The sequence below is a fragment of the Cyclopterus lumpus genome, chromosome 6, assembly GCF_009769545.1.
Source record: "Cyclopterus lumpus isolate fCycLum1 chromosome 6, fCycLum1.pri, whole genome shotgun sequence".
NCBI lineage: Eukaryota > Metazoa > Chordata > Actinopteri > Perciformes > Cyclopteridae > Cyclopterus > Cyclopterus lumpus.
In genome coordinates this window covers 17,406,658-17,428,977 of record NC_046971.1, presented here as the reverse complement: position 1 = coordinate 17,428,977, position 22,320 = coordinate 17,406,658, and the positions used below count along the sequence as shown (strand labels likewise).

At 42.6% G+C, this 22,320-nt stretch overlaps 1 protein-coding gene across 1 annotated transcript; it reads left to right on the top strand.

Moving 5' to 3' along the window:
* The first annotated feature begins 1,683 nt into the window (after nt 1–1,683).
* On the top strand, nt 1,684–18,880 carry si:ch211-236l14.4 (SITS-binding protein). Its single transcript, XM_034535839.1, has 10 exons — nt 1,684–2,154; nt 3,509–3,680; nt 11,207–11,414; nt 12,287–12,437; nt 14,462–14,659; nt 15,017–15,285; nt 15,367–15,503; nt 16,576–16,697; nt 18,396–18,575; nt 18,707–18,880. The coding sequence occupies exons 1-10, from the start codon at nt 1,684–1,686 to the stop codon at nt 18,878–18,880; spliced, it is 2,082 nt and encodes a 693-aa protein (XP_034391730.1).
* Nucleotides 18,881–22,320: the final 3,440 nt, after the last annotated feature.

The following is a 22,320-nucleotide window of genomic DNA, read 5'->3' as shown; positions in this document are numbered from 1 at the left end:
AGCAATGCTTTGTATTGTACATCAATACATTGACTCGGCACATTTATTGGCATACAGTAGTCCACCTATACTATGCAGACAATATAATTCATGCCACAATGGATGTTGACAATCCAAATGCAAATGTGTGCCACCTTCGACCAATCCCACCGGCCCCCGCTAGCATTGAGGCACTCATAAACAACATTCATGCCCTCAAATGTCTTCTGCACTCCCCATGAGCCACACAGTACTATCATTTCTATATCCATATTAAACACAACCCGCCCTGAATCCACCGCACATTTTTGTATTGCTTCACATTTAGTTTTTCGTTGTATGTGATTTTGCTAAAGCAGAAGCATGCAACATCTTTGATACTCAAACTTGTTGCATATTACAAACTTGTTGGTATCACTTGCAACATGTTAAATAACACTAATTTGCATCTAAAGGCTGTAAACCAACCATACATGTTTGCATATCACATGCTGGAATTATGGCAACTCTCCTTTCAGGTTTAGCTTTTTTCGTGGGGTTCAAACAAAGTTAATTTTTTTATAAAGTGAAGTGGAATAAAAGTGATGTAAAATGACAAATGTAATACTTAGTTATGGTTATAGATAGTTGGTCGTAGTGAGCAGAGATCACTGGCCCTGGGGCTTCGGCGGGGAGGTTTTCTGGACGACAGGTGGTTCATCACACTTTGTAAACTGAGCAGAACAGTCAACGCAAACTGTCTCAAAGGCATTTTAACCTCGACAGACAACCAATGATATGCCAAACAAATTTGCATAACCAAATCAATTCTGGGACTATTAAAAGCAATTGCTTCAACACAATAAATGTATTATTTACCTCTTGGCCAATTTGATTAATATACACCCTTAGATGTAACCAATAAATCTAAATACACATGGCATGAAGACTTCACTGGACTTAAGTATCCCACTGCTAATGTACTTGTTATATCGAAATCAGTGGCAGACATCACCCTTTGATTGCCATTAAAACATTTGACACCACATGATCAAATGTGGATAGGGCATGGCAAATGACGCCCTGCCGGTCTACCAAACCACCGGATGTCAAGTCTCCACAGTCTTTACGCACGGAGAGCGCACGGAGAGTTTGCAAGCACGCATGGGGATCCCTCCCTTTCAGACTGTCCGTGGCCTCCTCGCCCCGGCGGGCAGTTCCAAGACTCAGCCAAACCCTCCTGGTCCCCCATTCCCTCTCTCTACCTTTCCTCTGAAGAAACAACCCGGCATTACGTCAGAAAGTGCAGGGCAAGCAAGACAGCGTCTTAGGAGCTATTCGTAGGCATTGCTGCCAAACCCGGCTTGGGACTGCTCACGAGCTCACTGCAGCCAATGCAATTTACAAATGCAACTCTTTTAAAACAGGAGCAGTATGTGGTAAGTCACTTATTCGTTCATCCTGTTGTATTGCCTCGCTTGGATTTTTTTCTTCTTTTTCTCACAGCTTTCTTCACATGACAGGTCACTGTTGCAGGCACAATTGCGCAAAACAACAGTGTAAACGGTGTAAAGATAAAGAGTAGGCTGGTTTACCCCGTAGCCTCACTGAAAACACCATGACATGATGAAGCAACAGAGATTTTTTACGCACAGAGATTTCTGCAGCATTTTTTGTGTTTGATTTTTTTTTTTTTTTTTTTTTTTGCTGATCAAAAAGACAAACATGCCCCACGCTCGAAATAGGAATCCTAGCCCCATCCCAGAGGTAACATGGGACACAGGATTGAAGGAGATGAACGAGACCTGGAAAGGAGCTATTGCCTGTCTCGGGGTGGCCGTCTTCTTTGTCATGACCATCGGGATCATATATTGGCAGGTGGTGGACCAGCCCAACAAGAACTGGATCCTTAGGGGGACTTTTAGCGGACTGATCTGGGAGAGAAGAACCCACTCGCTGGTCATACAGACCCTAACGGAGGACAAGACCTATGTCGAGATAGACGTCGGGAACGTGGGGAACCCCGACATCGAGGTTCCCTTCGTGAGGAACTTGTGCTGGCTGAATAAAACGGAGTTCTGCTATACGTGGGACTCGGTGGCCGAGGTGAAAATCTCGCTGGAGTTGAATGAGGAGACGGAGACGGAGTGTTACAGTATGACTTGGACGCCGGTGCACTGTCATGTGGAACTGAAGGTAGGGTTTCTCTCAGTCGCACTTAACACAGCCAGTCTTAATCAAATACCATTTTATGCACAATGTTATGTTTACTCGGTATCTATTGTCATGTGATCGTGCATGACTGTTGTGATATTGATGCACAAAACATATATTTGCACAAGGCCCGTGTTCACTTTTAAAAACACGATATTGGGCGTTTTCTTCTCTCATATGAATCACTTTCAAGGTCTTACTAAGTTTCCCTGATTTCTACCACCACCGAATTGTTAGTTGTTATTTACATGAAACTTTATTACAATTAAATCAAATAACAGTCTAGACGATGGTGTTTAATCCAATGTCATACATATCTTGGCTCATTTCATTAAATTAAGCCTTTCATTTTGTGTGGTTTGTGTTAATACAAATTATTAAGAAACTACGACATCCTATTATATTACATGAAACAAAATACAATCGTGACGCTTGAGTGACTAATTTGAGGTGACATGTTGTCATACACCAAATCAAAGCTAAAAAGAATAATTTGCGTGATTCCCTTATCCTTTCCTTCTCTACAGCCCTTGATTGAACTACACTGACCGGACATTCATGTTAAATTTGCTTCGTCAGAGTTGTTATGCATTTTTTTTACATACACAGTACTTAATGTACTTTCCCCCCAGCTTAATTATTACAGGCATTTAACTGTTGGATTGTTTGGGGAGGTTAATCTGTCTCTACTGGAGCTTTCCTCGCTATAACTCCCTGCTTACAGAAAATCTTTCCAAATGAAAGACGCCTTTATTTGTTCAAATATCCAAAGTCCTGCCCTGTGCCTTTCAGGTGACCAGTTGGCACCTGTTTTGAAGCTCCTTAGCAGAGCCCAGATTTGCTGATTGGGAAATAAATGAGCTGCCGGGTTGAGCATTTGTCCCCAACACCTAAAGACGCTTAGAGGAAAGACACGCTTTCTCTTAGATAACACTCTTGTCATTCAATCCCTTCTGCGTGCATTGCTTTCTGAGGCAGTATCGTGTGCCAGCCATCGCATACCACCCTGTGCCCTGCATGTCTGCACTAAAGCAACTGTAACTTGCACTAATTGTCATATACATGTATCTAAAAGTATAAGACATCAGGCACTGGAAACTTATTACGGTCAAAATGAAATTTACAATAAGTATTTATTAAGTCTTCTAAAAGTATTGTATCAAATTAACTAAATTAAACCTTTTTAAATGATCAAACATCCCATATTTCTTTTACCCAGTCAGCATCAATAGTATCTGTTTAGTTGCTGTCTTCATGATTTTAAATCAGTCTTTTTCCTTTCTTTATGTGTCTTTCTCTTTCACACTGTTTTATTTGTATTTGTGCATCCTTTCAGGACTGCTTCTCCATGACCAACGTGTCCTGGTACGGCGGCGCCAGTGTCCGGGGTCAAACCTGGCCGATCAACGATCAGAACGCCACCACGCAGCCCTTCATTGTGAGCGATCTTAAGGACAATCCCTCTGGCTTTGGCTCTGCCTTGGAACGCTACTTCCTGGGCTCCACAGGTGAGAGGTCGTTGCTGGAACAATCATGAGCATCAGCTGAGATTTACTGTTACTGGAGGCTATCTCATTAGCAGTGAGTTCCTCTTCACACCGTGGTCTGTTACAATAAACCAAAGACCTTTTCAAATATGTCAAATGGCCCATTGTCAGCTGTTTTTCCACACTTGCCATTGGAGCAGGGTTAGCACAAGGGATTTGGAAATCTGACCCCACATCAGTGGGTATACGATGTGTGGCGTGAATCCAAGGACGTGAGGGAAGCCCTGTGGATGTTGCAGTCTTTTCTTACCACCCCCCTCGTGCACATGTTTGTTTGTGTTTGAGCTGAGAAAAATGGTTCGACCACCTCCACAACCAGCATCCCCAAAAAACACTCTCCACTGGCTGGACAGGACGTCCATCCCGCTAATAGAATGTAACATAATACTGTCTGTGGCATCTCGGTTGAATAATTCAGAGATTAGACTACAAAGGGAAGCAAACACCTTCCGCATCTTAAATTAACCGAGGTAATTGCCTTTTGTTTCTATTAAAAGGGCAGGTTGGATGATGGCGCTGCTGAATCTTATAACTTATCAGGTTATTTTTGAGTTGTTTGATATTATACTCAGGCCAAAGGGGAGGGGAAGAAGGGGGGGGAGCACTGGCGAATGTGAATGGTTAATGTGACTGATGAAGAATGTGTGGTGTGTGTGTGTGTGTGTGCGTGTGTGTGTGTGTGTATATGTGTGTGTTGGGTGGTAGCGGGTATAGCATTACTGTAACCTCGAGGGACTTTGCTCTCAAGTTGTGTTTGTTTACCGAGCTTCATTCTCGAAAGATTTCAGATGAATGCAAAACAATTTTTTTTACAATCAGATATTTCCAAATCCCGTTTTACACACATGCGCATTGCAACATGTACTTTCACGTCAGTGTGTTAGGGAATCCTGTGCATGTGTGTCTGCGTGTGTGTGTGTGTGTGCAAAGTTAGAGTGCCAAACAGCTTCTAGATCAGGGTGAAAGGGTGAGACATAAGCCAATGAGGTGGCACGAACAATCACCTGTTATGACTTTGCTGACTGTTTGCAGCAGTCTCACGCACCCATTCATTCACACACTGACAGAAACAAATGCACACATGCACATGCACGTACACCCATACTCATTTTGGGATGTTATATAACACGGTGGCAGGCTTAACAAGAGAGTCACATGACTTAAATCCCTGTTCCACCTTGTGAGAGGACAGCAGTAATTACCAGGGCCCTGTAACCCTTTGCTTCTCTGTTTAGCTTCACACAGAGAGACAAAAAAAACACACAGATGAGATGAGATCCCGATGAGAACAACTGTTTGAACGTTGCCAAGTAACCACTCACAGACACACACTTAACATAGCCCCAAACCGAGAAACTGATGCTCAGCAATGGCAGCGATGCCTATTGGATCACTAAAGGTTTATTTAATATGATATCTTGCTCTAAAGTTCAAGGATGTTTTTGTTTGCCTCTTATATTTACATAATGTGCCCTCATGAGAATCGTTTCTCACAACTGAAGACGATTTGCAATTTGTACTTGGCTGCTTTCCTGTTCCTCGGATCAGTGGAAAGTATTATTGATACATCTTTTTAATGAATTTGGACTGTACTTCCTCCCTCATGCCTGCAGGTCATGAGTTAAATATTAAAGAGACTTAACTGACACCAACCCTTAGTTATCTTTCATAGTCAGACAAATAGTGTTTCATTTCATTTTTGTAGAACTTAGTTTCAGTTGACTGATAATCACTGCATCCTGTGTGATGACTGGTTGATCCCCTCATTTCAGGTGTAGGTCCATGGTTTATTATTTGTGTAATGCGCATTGCAATTTCACACATCAGATCTGCTGGTTACCTTGAATTCATCAATGATGAAATCCTGTATAGGCTGCAATGTGTGACTAACAGCATGATGTGGTAGAGGGATGACTGTGTTATTGTTGTGGGACAGGAAACAATTACAGCAGCTTTTGTGGAGAAAAACCTTCCAACGTTATATGCGGACAGTGAATAGCGTCATTATGGGAAATCGACCAAATCTAATGGAATGCAGAACAATAAATCACAGTGACAGTCACTAAAATAAAGACAACATGCAAAACTGATCTCTTTTTGTTTGTAATAACCATATTTTATGTTCATTGCGTTTTCAAGTCAAATGGATTTTTCAGTTGGATGAAAAAATGAACTGTGGTCTGTTTGTCTTGCTCAAAACCGATTCATGAAAGGACAGCAATCTAGTGGTAATCCAAAAGTTAAAGAGTCACCACATGTCTTAATAATGTTGTTAAATTTATATTGAATCGACAGACTGACAAATCTGCGTTTCAGCATAAAGCCTTAATGACGCTGCCTTTTATTTCTCTCTTCTTTATTTGTGTGTGTGTGTGTGCGTGCGTGCGTGTGTGTGTGGTGCGAGTGTGTGTGTGTGTGTGTGTGCGTGGGACCTGTCTCCACTGACCCTAGTTAGGCGTAGGAGCACACTATGAATGTGGTAGGCAACACAGAGCTGTGACTGACGACTGACTGAGCTAAGGGGACTCCTGGGGTTAAAGAGCAAGACGAATGGACTGAAACATAGAGCCACAGAGCAACAGAAGGAATGCATACTGAACTTTAATAGTTGATATGAAACAGAATTAAGAAAAAAGAGCAAAACGTAGCAAATTAAAGAAGAGGTAGAAAAGTAAAGCGGAGATCCAAGGGGAGACGATATATGCAGCTGTGCGGAAGAGTGACATTTGAGAGTGTTTCCAACTGAAGGACCTTGTCATAGCCCCACCTGTCTTTATCCATATAAAAACAACTGGGCTACTCAGCACAGATTATATATCACTGAAGCTACACCCTGCATTCAAAATATAAGAGGGGACTAAGTTGTCCCAAAGCTTTTGGGGGCTTAAACCTACATTTACTTAACTGGAGGTCTTAAGGATACAATGTACACAAGCACATGTAAGCAGAAAATAGCACAGATATACAGTAGGTATAGCTGTACTTTGGAAAATAATTAGTGCACTTGGTCAAATCACAAGACGGTAAGCAGGTGCTGCCTGTTGACTTGATACAATACTGGAGGGACAATATACCATTACAGTAACTGACAGGGACTCTCTGTCTCTGTGTCCTAAAGGGAAATGTGAAACCAACTGCAGACGCACAAACAGTTCATTTAGTTAATTCTTGATGGTGCCTTCATTACTGCTCTACAGTGTCCATTTAGGGTCAGTATTTGAAATAATAAATATGTTTAAATCAACGTTTTCTCGACAATTCAGTTCAGATGTTTCTTTTCATTAAATGACAGACTATTTGAAATCCTTCAATTTAAATTCACTCAGTCCAAATAAATAAATAAAAGGAGAAGTTGTTGTTGTTTGTTATTGGACTATATCATTAAACATTTATAATTGTCAATTTGAGCTTTACTCCTGGCTACTTTATTACTATTTTAATACACACAATTTGAATTAATTGTAATGCTTGTATTCGTTGTTTCATCCTATGTGGGATAATAGCAAATTATTTTACCATCAAATATCTTTTTATATTTGAAGATAAGAAATACAAGAGTGAAAAAAATCCGTATTCATAATTAGAGGGCCTCATTCGCATGCAGATGTTTATATCGGACAACTAATCAAAGTTTCCTCCACTCATCATTACAAATAAGGACTTGGAGAGATACTATTTGTTTTCACAGCCGGCTGTTATAACACACTGTTATGACACACGAGAGTGTGATAGCTCTAACTTTGACATCACCTCTGGATTCAATAAAAGTAATTCATCTATTGGCTTTTTTCCATGCTAGCCTTCGTGAGGTGAGCATCAGAGATTACAATCAAATACATTTTCTGCCAGACTTGACAGCATATCTTTAAGATATTAGACCACATCCTACACACACATGCACTAGTCCATATGCGGATGTGGATACACATGACCTCTTTCTCCCTCTCACTCTCTTTATGTTTCTGGTCTCTCCATTGATCATTTTAGCATAATCTTTCTTTCTCTCCTTCCCCTCACCATCTCCCACCTCTTTTTCTTGTATTTCTATCTCTGACTCAGTCTTTCTGTGCAGGATCCAAATAAACGATACTTTACTGCTCCTGCTCGTTTGTTGTTCTGTCTCTCAGAAGCGACCGGCCAACCGCAACACACAGATAGGGATATGAGTTATGTAACCTTCATGTAGTTACATTTCTTTTTCTTTCAGATAAAGATACTTAATCAGCTTTATTTGACAGAAGGATGAGAGCAATACGTAAAAAACGCATTTCCATTATGTGCTCGTACTGGTGAGCAATAGTGAACCACAAAAAGAAGTGACTGTTACACAACAATCTGAGTACAAAACATTCTAAAAAAGTAATCATTTTGTCTGTTACCTCAGTAAGTAAGTTTAGTGGATCTTGAGTCAAAACGTCCCAGACTTTTCTCTTCTCGGCTGTTTGAATGCACAAAGCTGAGGCCTGGTGAACTTTAAATACCAACACTTTCTCCTTCAATATAATTGAGGCGACTTACAAGGTTACAGTATGTATCAGCTCGTTCACGAGCGTCAGGTCACCTCTGTTTCCTTTGTTAAATGCCTTTTACAAATGCTCTTGCATTTCTATAATTAAAATAAAATCAAATCCAGTCATGAAGTTACAGTATGCTTACTTCAACCAGTTGAGACTGAAGTAAAATAAAAAAGTAACTAAAACGTGAGACCTTCTGGTCGGATCTTTCTCCTCGTGATATTTGTGCAGAACACAGCGTCTCACACTTGAAACAATAAAACTGATGGATGATAGGAATTGAAAGAGAGAAAGTCTCTTCAGTGTTTCATGATTTTTTTCAATAAGTGGAATCGGAAATTTACTGCCATGGCAAGATCCTAGTTTTGTGGCCATCAATTTCTTGAGGTTAGGCACAGAAACTAAGTTTCCATTGTTAAGGAAACGCATGCCTGAACACACATTGCACGCACACACATAGTTAGAGTTTGAATGCACCTTTTATAACCCCAGTCAGGTCTGTAAATGTGCACAGGTGTCATAAATAACATTATAAATAAGACAGGTAAAAGAGTGTAGCCCATCTGGACAACAGCAGCAGGGAAGCAGGCGCCGGCATTTTCCACCTGGACCAGCCACTCTCTGAGGGCTTAGACGCCACATTAAAACCTCCCAGACCCAACAGAAGGTCACCTCCACTGCCATCTCCAAGCATTCAGCTCAGACTAAGCCAAGAAGAAGTGCCGAACCTTTACGGTCCTATAAGTCCTGCTCTGTTTTTCTTGGAAGTCTACAGTTTCCCATTAAAGGACGTGTGTGTGAGAATGCACGTACATGTGTGAAGAGAGGCGACCCGAGGTTGCTTGATTTGTGTGTTCGTTCAACAGCTGAAAAAAAAAAGGAGGCATGTGTGTGTTAAATCATTCAAATCTGCACAATAAACTTCTTATTCATTTTTACCTTTCCATATCTGCCTCTTTGAAGGTGAGTGGACACGCTCGGTCAGGCATATCATTTTGCTTTTGAGAGCTAGTGGAAAATATTTCGGGGGAAGCTTGGAGTGTTTAAGGAACTGTTCTAAAAATAGGGTCCTTCCCCTTGCTTCCCCTTTAACTCCTGTGCACCCCACCTTGGCTGTAACTCAAGGCTTCAAACCTGCTTCACTTTCTTTAAATAACACTTATTGATTCCTGCTCCTGTACGGTATAAAAGCATCTTGAGATCCTGTTCGATCACAGATGTGTGTCTGTGTCGTACAGAGCTCTGAACTTAGAGATAAGAAGTTCCTCCCATAAATGAAAATGCAAAGTGCTTTGAGTAGAACTGTATAAACACATGAGACAGGATTTAGTATATTTACCATTCTAATCTGCATGTTTAGTCAAAGATGGAATGAAGCTGTTTGGACTAGATTGTCCGATTTCCTAGAGGCCCTACATTGTCATTTCCCACAAAAAATTAAATACGACTCAAGAAGTCATGCTTGCTAACTTAAACTTCACTTTCCACCCCGTGTGCAGTTTGGTAAAACGCACTGTTTGCAGCCTGCTGTATCTGCACATCATTCTACAAGGTTGCTCGGTGTCTGGTGTACTCTGGTCGCCTCTATTTCCACTGCCTGCATTCCACTTCCATCCTTCTATAAAGCTGTAACATTTTCACCGCTGCCCCATGTTCTATACTCCCCTGTATGAGTACATATGCGCGCTTTCACGGCACCTTTGCTTTATTAAAAATAGCAGTTTTATCACTGTTTTCAGCAAAAATCTACATTTATCTGTCATTATGAATCTATAACAAGCAGTTGGGAGGTGACCTAATACCTTGTGAGGGGCAGCTGAGGAGATACCAGTATCTCTTTGACATTATCCGTTGCAAACACGTGATAATTACCCTGTGGTTGAAGGCTCTTCGCTAGGCTTTTTGCAGCACTTTAATACTGATCTCTGAAACTATTAATCTGATTATGGACCGGTACGTGAGAGTGCTGCCTGCTCCTGGTCCCCCTGCATGCAGGAAAACAGTAATCCCATTGAAACTAGAGAGGGTGGCTGAAGTGAGCCAAGCTCTCAGGCCCGGTTCTCAGACTGCAGGACTTGCACACTAATCTGTTCATTGACCAGCTCTCAAATCCCAGTGTGGCTTTTTTGAGCAGATTGTTGAGCAGATAATGCAGAGCGAGGTAGACACGGGGTCAGAGTCTGGGTTGGTGGCTCTGACCGGTACCGGCCTGGGTTCTGCTGACCCTGAGATGGGACAGACCCAGAGTGGTGCAGAGCGGAGAGGAGAGGAAGGTGGTTCGAGCTGGGAGGGAGAAGGTGGGAATCACGACGGGTGAGAAGTGGTGAGGAAAGGGGGGGGGTAGGGGTAACCTGAGAGGGACGGGGCATTCCTTGCAGGGCAGCTACATCTGCAGACACAATTATCTGCTTCGCATAATTGTATCATTTCCCAGGGCCTCTGGAAGGCGGCATATACATACGGTAGGAGAGAAAAGGCAAGTTTCCACACTGAGAATTGATGATGATTGAATAAGAGATGTGCTCCGGGGTAAAACCCTGAAGGAAAAAAAAGTTTTTGTCTTCAATGTGACTTTGGATATGTATCCCAGTCATCTCTCATTGGTGTGCAGTGTAACCTACCTACTTAAAAGTTGCCAGCAGTCCCGGTGTAAACTCATCTAACCGCATACTGCTATATCTCATTCTAGATATTGTTTTTCTCACATCTGAGTGGCGCAATATCGGCTGACACAGCTCACACTCTACCTCCCCATACTCCATTCGTCACACTCGCCCTGGTCTCCGTATCACTCAAGCACTATGTCATATAAGAGGAATCCGCAATGGACCGTCTCATGCTTACACTGCTTTTGATTGCCTTACACCAAGGCCCACTTGATATCTGCTGAAAGTGAGACATTATATCATCTGATGCTCTGAGACAGCAATTCATGAAATTCTGACAATCTCCTGTCTGCTCCCCACCGCACAGGTGTCGCAGTGTTTGTGTCTCCGGATATTCCCCTGCAGCTGGGGCTGGACAGCCGACAGGAGTTCTGCCTGCAGTCGCTGCCCAGTATGGAGCGTCTCCCTCTGCAGTACACTGTGTGTGTGGCCCACAATGTGAAAGCTGCTCACCAGGAAGCAGTGCAGCAGCTCTCCCACCACAGCAGGGAGCTGCCCAATATGAACGCGTTGTGGTGAGTTCAGTTTTGATTGAGATTAGCAGGGATTTCCTTGTCAGAAAGGGGGATGTCTGTTTTTTCCTAATAGCAATAAATCAATCTGTGTGCAATTTCGGTAGTCATGAATGAAAATCCATCCAGGTTCCTGAGAGCAGGAGGTTTTGTATGATTCAATTCAATTCAGTTTATTTTGTATAGCCCAATATCACAAATTACAAATTTGCATCAAAGGGCTTTACAATCTGTACACATATGATCTGTCCCAGGACCTCACATCGGATCAGGAAAAACTCCACAAAAAAAAACCCTTTCACAGGGAAAAAAGGGAAGAAACCTTCAGGAGAGCAACAGAAGAGGATCCCTCTCCCCGGATGGACAGAAGCAATAGATTTACAAAGTTACATAAACACATTACATGAATATGACAATGTATGAATGGAATTCCAATCCATGAAACAGAAGGAGGTAGAGAGGAGGGGGGGCGGGGCATCAGCAGGGCCAACGCGGGAGGCCGGCTCACCAGGCATCAGACACCACCAGGTCCAATGGACCCTATGAGACGTGAAGTCACAACGACTCCGGGGAGGAAGCAGAGTTAATAAGGTGCAATGGAGAGATGTAAATTCATCCATAAGGAGAAAGAGAAGATGAGATAGGTGCTCAGTGTATCCTAAAACATCCCCCAGCAGCCTATAAGCCTATAGCAGCATATCAAGGGGCTGGACCAGGGCAAACCTGATTCAGCCCTAACTATAAGCTCTATTAAAGAGGAAAGTCTTAAGTCTACTCTTAAATGAGGTGACTGTGTCTGCCTCCCGGACTGAAAGTGGAAGCTGGTTCCATAAAAGAGGAGCTTGATAACTGTAATCCCTCCGTGTGTGCTGTAGGCTGCCGTTCTGGAAGCTGCTCGCCAACGTGGATTCAGGGCCGAAGGTGGAGAGGGAGCTGAGGACCTTCTCTAATCGTCTGAGGAGACACCAGCTAGGGGAGGGAGTCATCAGCCTCAATGAACATTCCACAACCCTCCTCTCCGACATGGTACGTGCTCATCACTGGGCCTCACCGTCCCGTCTCTATACCAACAGCCTCAAAGCCTTTAGCAGACTGGGTAATCTTTCAAAGGCAGACCTGCTCTGGAGGCACACAATCAGTTCAACCTCAAAGAGACAGAGCCAAGGAATCCTAGTTTTATATTAAATGGCAGCCTAGTGAAGTCATTTAGCTAAAATACAAGAATTTTGAGAGGAAGGTATCATTTCAAGGGGCCTTACTCACTATTCCAAATAGTTTATTCTGCATTCAGTGTTAATTATCTATCCCCTTGAAGAAGAGTATTTTCTTGGCTTTGCTCATTTAAATGTATACGTGTACCTAAAGAGAAGCTGTCCCCCCCCCCCCCCCCGAAATGATTTGTATCGGCAAAGCTATCACTTTCATTATAAACTGGGAACCCCCTTAGTATTGATCTACACAGGAATATTCACTACAGTATGTACAATGCAGTAGCTGATTGAAGTGTTCTTGTATTCATCCGTGTAGCTGTAGATTCCTGTAATCCTCTTCAACCATCTGGGCTGTGAGGCTGCTGAGAGTTTATCGGTCAGCGGCTCAAAACTAGGACAAATCAAGGATAGAGATAAAAGAGTTTCTTTTAGTTGGTCTCCAGAAGGATTGAAGACAGGCGGGGAGCGAACGAGGGAGGACAGCTTCACAGAAATGTCACAATGTAGGAACAAAAGATAGTTTAGGGCTTCATGCTTTCATGTTGTAAAAACTACCTGCAGGACACTTTTTTTAATTATGCCTTAAACCTTGAGGATGAGATGAATCACGTAATATGTTTCATCATTCGTTCATATTCATCCAGTTACTGGAAAAGTGCTTGAAAGTTGTTGGGAAATGCCTGGAAACCAGACCACCAGGACCACTGTCGAGTGGATCTAAATCAATAGCCGGTGATATTCCATTACAAACAAAATATAGCCGAGAGAGGACCAACAGAGACTCTCCTGACTGATCTCAAGTTGCTCTGAGCGTGGTAACCGCGGGATGGCAAAGAATTGTGTGTGTTGAGATTAGAAGGGACGTCAGCCAAGACTAACTTGAGTAGGTGATCCTGACACTCGCTGGAAGCTGCAGCAACAGACGAGGAGGTGGAGGACTTTCATGCAAAATCTGTCCATCAGAGAGTTTATTATGCTTACAGTGTGTTCCCATTGCCAGTTCAGAATGTGCACATGTCAGTCGATGGATGTCATTTGGTGAGCTAGAGTTTCTCCAACCCACAATCTCACGTTTTCAAATGCCACTTTGGTTGTCACCCAGTTCTCCTCCATAAAAGCCATATATAATTCCTCATAATGAAGAGTGCCGCATGGAAACTTATGAAACGTGGTGTTTGAGGCTCTAAGAAGTGTGACCGGCAACAATGATCTTCTGGAAAAAAAGTGTTCATAAAAGTTTTCATACATTATCAGTCATACTGCAACCTTTTTTTTTCAGTTTCCTTATTAGTTTGGAATTGCAGTCAATGGAACATTTAGATTATTAATATGTTTGCCACATTTCTAAAGTTATTAAATAAAGCATATTTTTGCAAACCCAGTAGAAATGTAATAAAACACCAGATGTTAGCTTATGTTTTGGTCCCTTGTGTTTGACAATTATGTAGAATTCACATTCAGAAAAGAAGCAGGACAAAAATTAAAGATCAGAAAGAAAAAGCTTCGTATGTGCTAATCCGACCTTTCTTCTCATTCTTTGTGTTCTTAAAAGGTTTTATTCCATAGTTATGTAACCTGAAATCTCTGTTTGACTTCACCATGTAAATTCCAAAGGATTGAAATATACAATAAAATGTTCTGACAGAGCTCATATCTAGCATGGCGAGATAACGAGTCAAATCTAAAGCGAGCTTAGTATAAAGATATTTTGTCATTCCAGCTCATGAACATTTGAATTATTCCACGAGTACATCATATTGTATTATAATTATTGTGATGCAATATAAGCAATTAGTTCAGGATTCTTAATGCAGATAGCGCGTGTATCTCTCTCTGCAGGACCATGACTACCTCAACAGCAGGAAAAGGGGGATGTCCAAGAGACTGACCAGGGACCTCCCACTTGTCAAGCTTCTCAACATTTCCATCACCCTGTCCCCTTTCCTGGGCGTGGACACCACGCAGTTCCACACCTCCCTCGTGGACGGCACTGAGGCCTACTGGCTCAGTCTCCCCTCCGCCCCCCAGGGACAGCTGGTGAGACCTGAGTGCAGCTCAATTAGCGGTGTTCCTCTGCATGGCCACTTTTACCCAAGGTGTTCTTGTGGTAAAGAGTTGCCTTCCAACTCAGTAAGGACCACTTCCTCTGCATTTTCATTGGTCCATTCAGAGAATCCAACTTCCTTGAAAAAACCTTTTTTCCAAAGCAGACACTCTCCATCAGCCTTGCAAGCGGTCTCCATTCACTAGTTGCAGTTTGATAAAAAGCAGAGCAGTGTGAACATGGTCCCAAAACAAGCTATCATTGCAACTGCAGAGGCACTGTGGTTAATAATCAATGAACTAAATAGAAAATCATAGTTGTGTAAAATGAACTCTACTTCTGTCCTTCAGATCCCTGTGATGGGTCAGTGGCGAGGAAAGTTCTGCGTAAAGCTGAACATCACCAACCCAGGAGCGGTGAGCTGGTTCCTGGACAGGGTGGGAGCTCTGCAGGCCCATTTGGGGATGGAGTATGTCATGCTGGAGGGGGGCGAAGGGAATCTGCTTGAGGAGCAAGTCCTGCGGCCGCCGCAGACTCTCGGGGGAGACAACTACATCGGCCTGCTGGCCGACCTGGCCACAAGGATAGGAGACTCCACCATCGTGACAGCAGGGACACGGTAACGACCCTCGAGAATCTGAACTCATTATTGACATTGTTTAAATTGCATCTTGTAATTATGGTGCTGTTTGTGTCTCAGGTCGAACCACAAGCCTCTGTTTGTAAGGATGACCCCCATGCAGTCCGACTGGAGCCCAATGGGCCTGAAGGGCATCATTCCCTCCCTGCTGCACCACTCTCTGCTGGGATACAACTTCCTCATTCCTGATGCAGTAGGTAATACCACAGCCTATGGGTCACTGTTCTCATCTCTAATAGTACATTACTGTACTTAAAAAGAGAATAATTCTTCAATATTTCACGTTAAAAAAACAAGACAAAGAACACAAAGAAATTGCCACAAAAATCAGGTTTATTCCTGCAACGTTCAAAATGCCTGCAGTGAGATCTGTCAGAAAACTGTTTATTTTACAGAGGAGAAAGTGAATAGTCATGAAACATGGTTGACTGTTAACTGTATGCTCATATGCCCAATCCATCACTGTTGGTGGATGTGAGAATTGTACAAGATTCTTGCGACTTTCTCACTCACTCGCTATTTTCCTTTGGTATCAATAAATTAATTGATGACGTTTTTTTATTATCGTGTCACGTAAGGCCAGCCCACGTGTGCTTACAAATCTCCCTAATTACCAGATTCAGAATGCTTCATATACATTTTGAAGACTTTTGGTTGTACTGGGTCTGTTCCAAAAGGTCTGCTGGTGTTGACTATCAGCGGATAAAATCATATAGTGTGATATGTAAAGACACTAATCTGAAGTCTTCAGATCCAGTCGCTGCCAGTCGCTCTCATAAAGATTCTTGAAAGGTCACTTCATTCAGAGGGTATTCACCCTGTCTAAAACGCTCTGTTTTAGTGCAGGCGCTTCAGGCCCCCCCCTCACAAAAAGACAAGTCTGCTCTGATTGGCTGGCAGGGAAATATGGTCCACCTTTAAAAAAGTAGTTCTCAAGCCGTGTTGTCTAGTGTAACAACTCAGGCGTGAGGTTTAAGCTCTTTCCTCAGTGCAAAGACTAAAAGATCTGTTCCAGTTGGTGGAAACAATCTTCACATGTGGTTTGTCCAGCCTCTGCAGGTTTCAGTTAGTCTTTTCCCAAGCGTCTCTTTGTGCAGCACTAAAGAACATCTTGGACTTTCCACTTCTCGCAAATCACCCACCTCGTGTTTTCCTTGTGTATATTTTGAAACTGCCTATTGCAAAAGCCAGAAAAGGAAAGCAGGATGGATTGTTTAAACTAATGTATCTTAATGTTCTCTGCCTCTGTCCTTCTGTCTCTCCCCTCAGGTGGCTCTCTGTCTGGAGACCTTGTCACAGATGAGGAGTTGTTCATTCGCTGGCTGGAGATCACGGCTTTTCTCCCGGTTATCAGCTTCCACACGCCGCCCTGGGTCTGCGGAGAGGACCGGGTATACAACTTTTTTTTTTTTTAAACTACAACCGAAAACACTTCACACAGCAGCTGGAGCCCCTCGTGTAGCCACTGTCATTACATCAGCCTCATCCACATTAGATATGATTAAAATAGCAACAACGAAGTAGGTGCACATTCTTTTCCAGACTCGATAACGAGATGTTCACTTGCAGTGGAGAGATCAAGTGAAGTGATGTGCGAATGCTGGATCATCCCTCCTTCTTGCAGAGCGGTTAAAGATTGCTTATGCAAAGAGGCGAGCGAGAGAAAGTTTATTGACCCAGCAGCCTCTCCTCAGTTTTTTGAGGGTCAGTGCGGAGAAGTTCCCACCGGTGTGTTTGCAGAGGAGCATGAGGGCTGCTGAGACCTGGTCTATCACAACTCAGACCTGGCAGCAGGAGGAGCAGGACTAAACCCTGTCCCTCTCCGCTGGAAACCAGGAATGCACTGTTCACCGTGCACGGCAAGAAAACACAGCCTACCATCTCAGAGAGTCCGGTGACAGATATCCCCCGCCCTTCAATTCTTTTCCACAATACGAGCGACTGCCTGGCTCCCTCCCGACTTCACCTGTGGTTAAGAGTCCATCTGTTCTGAATTACAATCCCTCCTCGAGATTTATGGCTCACTCTCACTCTCAAGTGCCGGAATCATAATGAATTTGAGGACAAGTCTTGGAAAAATACTTTATTGTGGCAATTATGATTTCCATGAGTAATTGACAAGTGTGACGGAGAGAGGGAATGATCGGCTGCTAATTTTTTCCACAAGGAGAGGACGGAGGCAGCAACATATATTGGTTGTGACTTGTGTTGCGTGACAAAGATAAAAATAGGCCTTTCGGACAGCAAGACATTTGACAGAAGCAATGTTTTCCATTTTGTTCTCTTGCGTCGCTTTCAATTTATTAACTCGGATTAAGTGAGATTGAGAATTTATTTTCCGAGGGAAAAGCATTAAGCATCAAAATTAGTAGTTTAAAATTGGCGCACCTTTATTTCCAGAATGTGTGATACTTCAGTCACAGACAGGTCACAGCACCAACAGTCAAATAGCAATGAAACCACAACCCCCCCCCCCCCACACACACACACACACACACACATGCAACACACAACTTCTCAATTAGAGAACGATCCACTCAAACTCGAGCTGTGAGTTCAGGTTCATTCCTACAAATGTTCTCAATCCCGACTCATAAAAATCATTTTTTTTATAGATGCGGTCAAGTTTTGTTTTTGTCACGGGACACTGAAGAGGATGTGACCCTTCCAGGAATGCTGAAGTAGTTTGGACGGAGAGAGAGAGAGACAGGAGAAAGACTTGGAGAGTGTTAAACCACTGAGTCAACAGTGAGCGGCTCTTTAGTGCTGTCTGCATGTCTGGCTGTAGAGAGGCACAAATGGCTTTAGCAGAGTGCATTGTCAATAATATATGAGGCAGATGGTTTAGTTAGTTGTTTCAGTTCGTTGCTCTAGATTTCTTTTAAATATATTTTAACTGAATAGTAATAAAAAAAACAAAAGGCTCTGAGTGAGAAAAAGAAGAAGCTCCCCAAAAAATGACTCTAAATAGATTTCTTCCTGAGCTCACTTTGGACGTGGAAACACTTCTAATTATGAAAATGTATGATTATTCAAAAAAGACTGTAATCCTCATAACGTTATTGCATCTCTCTATTGGTGACCCACAGGTGCTAAACCTGACACGGGCCTACATAGCAAAGCACCAGAGCGATGTGGTCCCACTGATAGAAAAGTATGCAGAGGAGTGGCAGATGACGAGAAACCCCATCTACCGGCCAATGTGGTGGCTCAGTCCCAGTGACCCCACGACTTTCACCATTGATGACCAGTTCCTCATCGGAGACGAGGTGACTTATTGATGGGAATAATGGGAAGGAATCAAGTTACAATATACTCGGCATCCGTCCTGCTAACTAAATGCACAATGTCCCTGAAATCTGAATTTGTTTTTACCAAGCCGATGTGTGTGTGCTTCCAGGTCCTGGTGGCACCGGTGGTGGAGAAGGGGGCGGTGCAGAGGGATATTTATCTACCTGATGGGGGCTTCCAGTGGCAGGACAGCCAGAATGCTCAGGTGTTCGACGGGGGGACGTTCCTACAGGACTACCCTGTGCCCTTGGAGGAGGTGGCTGTTTTCTTACGGAGAAGCTGAGTCACATGACTTATTCTGTTACCGTTTTGTTTTTTTCTCGTGCACTCAACTTGCACTCTTCCACTAAAGACCTTTGACCCTGTCTCAAGGCTTGAGATGATATGTAGACTTTTTTTTTATACTTGCACTTTACAGTTCAAAATGATGATTTTTTTTTTTCTCTGTGAACCTTTTTTTCTTCCTTTAAAAAAAAAAAAGAAGAAGAAGATCGGTTTTACCTCTCGGCTGATTTGTGTCCGGACTTTTTTTTTGTACCTTTTTTTCTCGTATGTTTTTCCGGAGAAATCTCCGCGTTTACATACTGCATTTCTACAGCCTTTACATTTTGAATCACTGCTGGCTCTCTTGATAAGGAGGAACAAAGCAAGCCCCTCTCAAGAAGACCAAATGAAGACATAGAAGGACAAAGGAAAAAGGCTTGTTGGCAGGAAGATAGCTCACAGAAAGCTTCGTACCCGATGTGTTGCTCACTCGTCAGAGAGGCTTTTACTTGAACTCATTCGGCCAACGGGCTGATGTTTTATGAACATACCTCATATTATGGATTTTCACTGCTTTACAGAGTCATCAGACACAACTATCCCCCTTAGCACTTATTCTTGGAGGAGTTCAACTTAATTTATCATATATGTTGGACAATTGTGTCCTTTAGTACTGTAGGCCAAATGAACTTGAGGCCAAGCCACTGTAGTTGTAACTATGGCTATATTTTAATTTAAATTAGATGCTACCATTTGACTAATCTTCTGTAGTAAGGGCTTTTAAATGGGCTTTTCTTTTCTTTTTTTACCAAGTCTGTCTAATGTAGTGTTGATATGCTCTTTCATAAGTCAGTGCCAAAGTTCTGAAGAAAGCCTTGTTGACAGCTCCAAACAAGACTTTTAATAGAAAGTTTGACATGTTGGGAAATACATTTGTTTACTTTCTTGCATGAGAGTTGGGTGAGAAGACTGATACTGCTGTCACGTTTGTTTGGTAAATATTAAGACAGTGCAGGGAGCCGCTTGGCTTAGCAGCAGTGTACAGACTGGAAACATAAGGAAACAGCTGGTCTGGTCCAAAGCGAACAACATCGTACTCAATAATTAACTTATATCTCATTTATTTAATCCATACACAAAAAACTGAGAATTGTGACTTCACGAGGGGTTAAGTGATGGACTATTCCTTGGGCAGAAGCAGTACATCTATAGTTTCCAGAATGCAGACTTTCTATTTATCATACAGATACAAGAGTGGTATCAATCTTCTCATCTGTGAATATGCGAATATTAATAATGCGAATAAATGCATTTCCCAAAAGGACAAACTGTTCCTCTAATAGGAAGACATGGGGAAAGAGCTCTTCAGACAAAATGTATAAATAAGATGCTCTCATATGTAAGACATCTTAATGAAGCCATCTTGAATTCATCACAAATGAATACTTGATAATTGAATAAAAGGTCACGGAGGTGGAGTGGCTACTTTAAATCAACCTTGATGAGTAATTTTAATCAAATACACGCTTAGCTAAATTCAGGTGGATTACTTATGGAAGATATTGTTTTACTTGGTTTCAACCATGATTAATGCTTTAAGCAAATTGTATGTAAATGAGATGACTGATTTATGTCCCGGACTATATTAAAAACGAGCCCATGGAGAAATGTAACCCCGTTAGCACCATGACGCGTTGCTCTATGTAGAGTGAATTAGTTAGTTGGCTTTTCTTTATTGATTTGCTCTTCACAGGACAATCTTAAATGGCCAGCAGTGACGATACAGACTCTGAAACCTTATTGAATGCTTTACCACTAAATCAATTGTGTAATTTTGATCTCACACGTTTACTGTATCAACTTGAACACTCCGGTCTACTAAAGCTTATCAAGTCACCAAATGTCTTAGTGCAACGCAGTATGTTGTGAACACATCTACGTCTTAATCTCTCCCAGAGCTGAATGTACAATAGACAAACTGTGATTTCCCAACCGAGCCCTTCATGCGAGGAGCTTTTCTAGATCCCGTTCCAATGCTTTGAAGTCATGCTGTGCTACATTCATGTGTGAGTTGCAGGAAAAGCTTTGATGTGTTATTCCTTCCCTCTACAGACTGAGCGAATCATGCGCCTTAATAAGCCACTCTTAAATCTGGACAACACGCATGTCTGGATTGATGCAGTATCCGCAATGTACATATTACGATGACTGTGCCATTACAAGTGTTTTTCTCTTCTGTAAATCAGAGAACTTAGAATGACAAAGTTGCAATAAAGTTTACATTTTCTTACTTCACTTGGAGTAATTCAGTTCATAGTTATTTAAAGACATTTTACAGCAGCGAACACAACGGGGCAGCGGGTTGGACAGGGAATCAGTGGAGGAAGCAGGAGAAGGGTCAAGCTTTACCCAGTCCGGAATATGCCTCTGTGTTTGACTGCCTCTGCTATGGACTGTGAGAGAGACTCCAGCCCACCCACAATGAGCCTGAAAAGAAATATGCAAATATGGGAAATGAATACACGAGGATCATCTTTTTCATTTGTGGTATTTCTTGCACCCGTGTCCGTGTCAGATTGCACAAGTGCATGCTCCTGTGTGTGTGTGTGTGTGTGTGTGGAAGGCTCTTATTATTAACACCCCTCACTCTTCCGTCTCCTCATGTCAGAAAGTCCATGTCTATATATCCGTGACCATGCTGACGTCTAACATTTCCCCTAATTCCACTTAAACCTAATAAAAGTTATTTATAGATTTGGTGAGCACGCAGTGGGAGAGAACCTCGGGGGAATGACATTCAGCTCCACCTCCGCTAAGCTTCTCTTCCTTACCTTTCTCTCTTTCTGCCCCCCTTGGCTGGGCTCCACCTTGGGGCCCCAGGCCCTGCTCCTTTAGGGAAGTTAGACAGGTGCAGCTGGCCTCCACGCCAGTCACCAAGCTCACCCTCTCCGTTTACACCCTGCCTTAATCACTTAGATTCATATGTCCCTTTTTTTCTTTCTTATCTGTGCGCAGTTCTCAGCCAGATAAAATTCACAAGACGAGTGTGGCTCCGTGGTTTGTGAGGTGATGAATTTACAGTTTTAGAGTCCTGGAGCACAGCAGAGGTTAGAGAGCCTTGTGTGACCTACTCTATGTGATTTAATGTTACTGTATTTTCAGACTCCAAAATAATTTCCCTTTAATCTGTGTACGGTTTAGTTTTTCAATTGGTTGGTATTGATCCTTTATCCTCAACAGCCTTTTGTGAGGTCCGCTTTAATGCAAAATCGAGGAACAATAACACAATTCTTTCCAGAAATCTTGCGGTCCAAGACATCCATCCTTAAACTAACATTTAGCAGCAGGACAATCATTTTTCCCCCCTTATTCACCGATTCAACATGTAACATTCAACCAAATTAGTTTGGGCATAATAAAGCCTTGTCCAGCAGTGCAGGGGAAACAAATTGTCCTGCC

What these genes read in the sequence shown, in the direction of transcription:
- si:ch211-236l14.4 (XM_034535839.1), top strand. Translation starts at nt 1,684, where the DNA reads ATGCCCCACGCTCGAAATAGGAATCCTAGCCCCATCCCAGAGGTAACA. An exon ending in CTACTTCCTGGGCTCCACAG is followed by an intron (nt 3,681 to 11,206) that starts GTGAGAGGTCGT and finishes CCCACCGCACAG; the next exon opens with GTGTCGCAGTGTTTGTGTCT. An exon ending in GGGTCTGCGGAGAGGACCGG is followed by an intron (nt 16,698 to 18,395) that starts GTATACAACTTT and finishes GGTGACCCACAG; the next exon opens with GTGCTAAACCTGACACGGGC.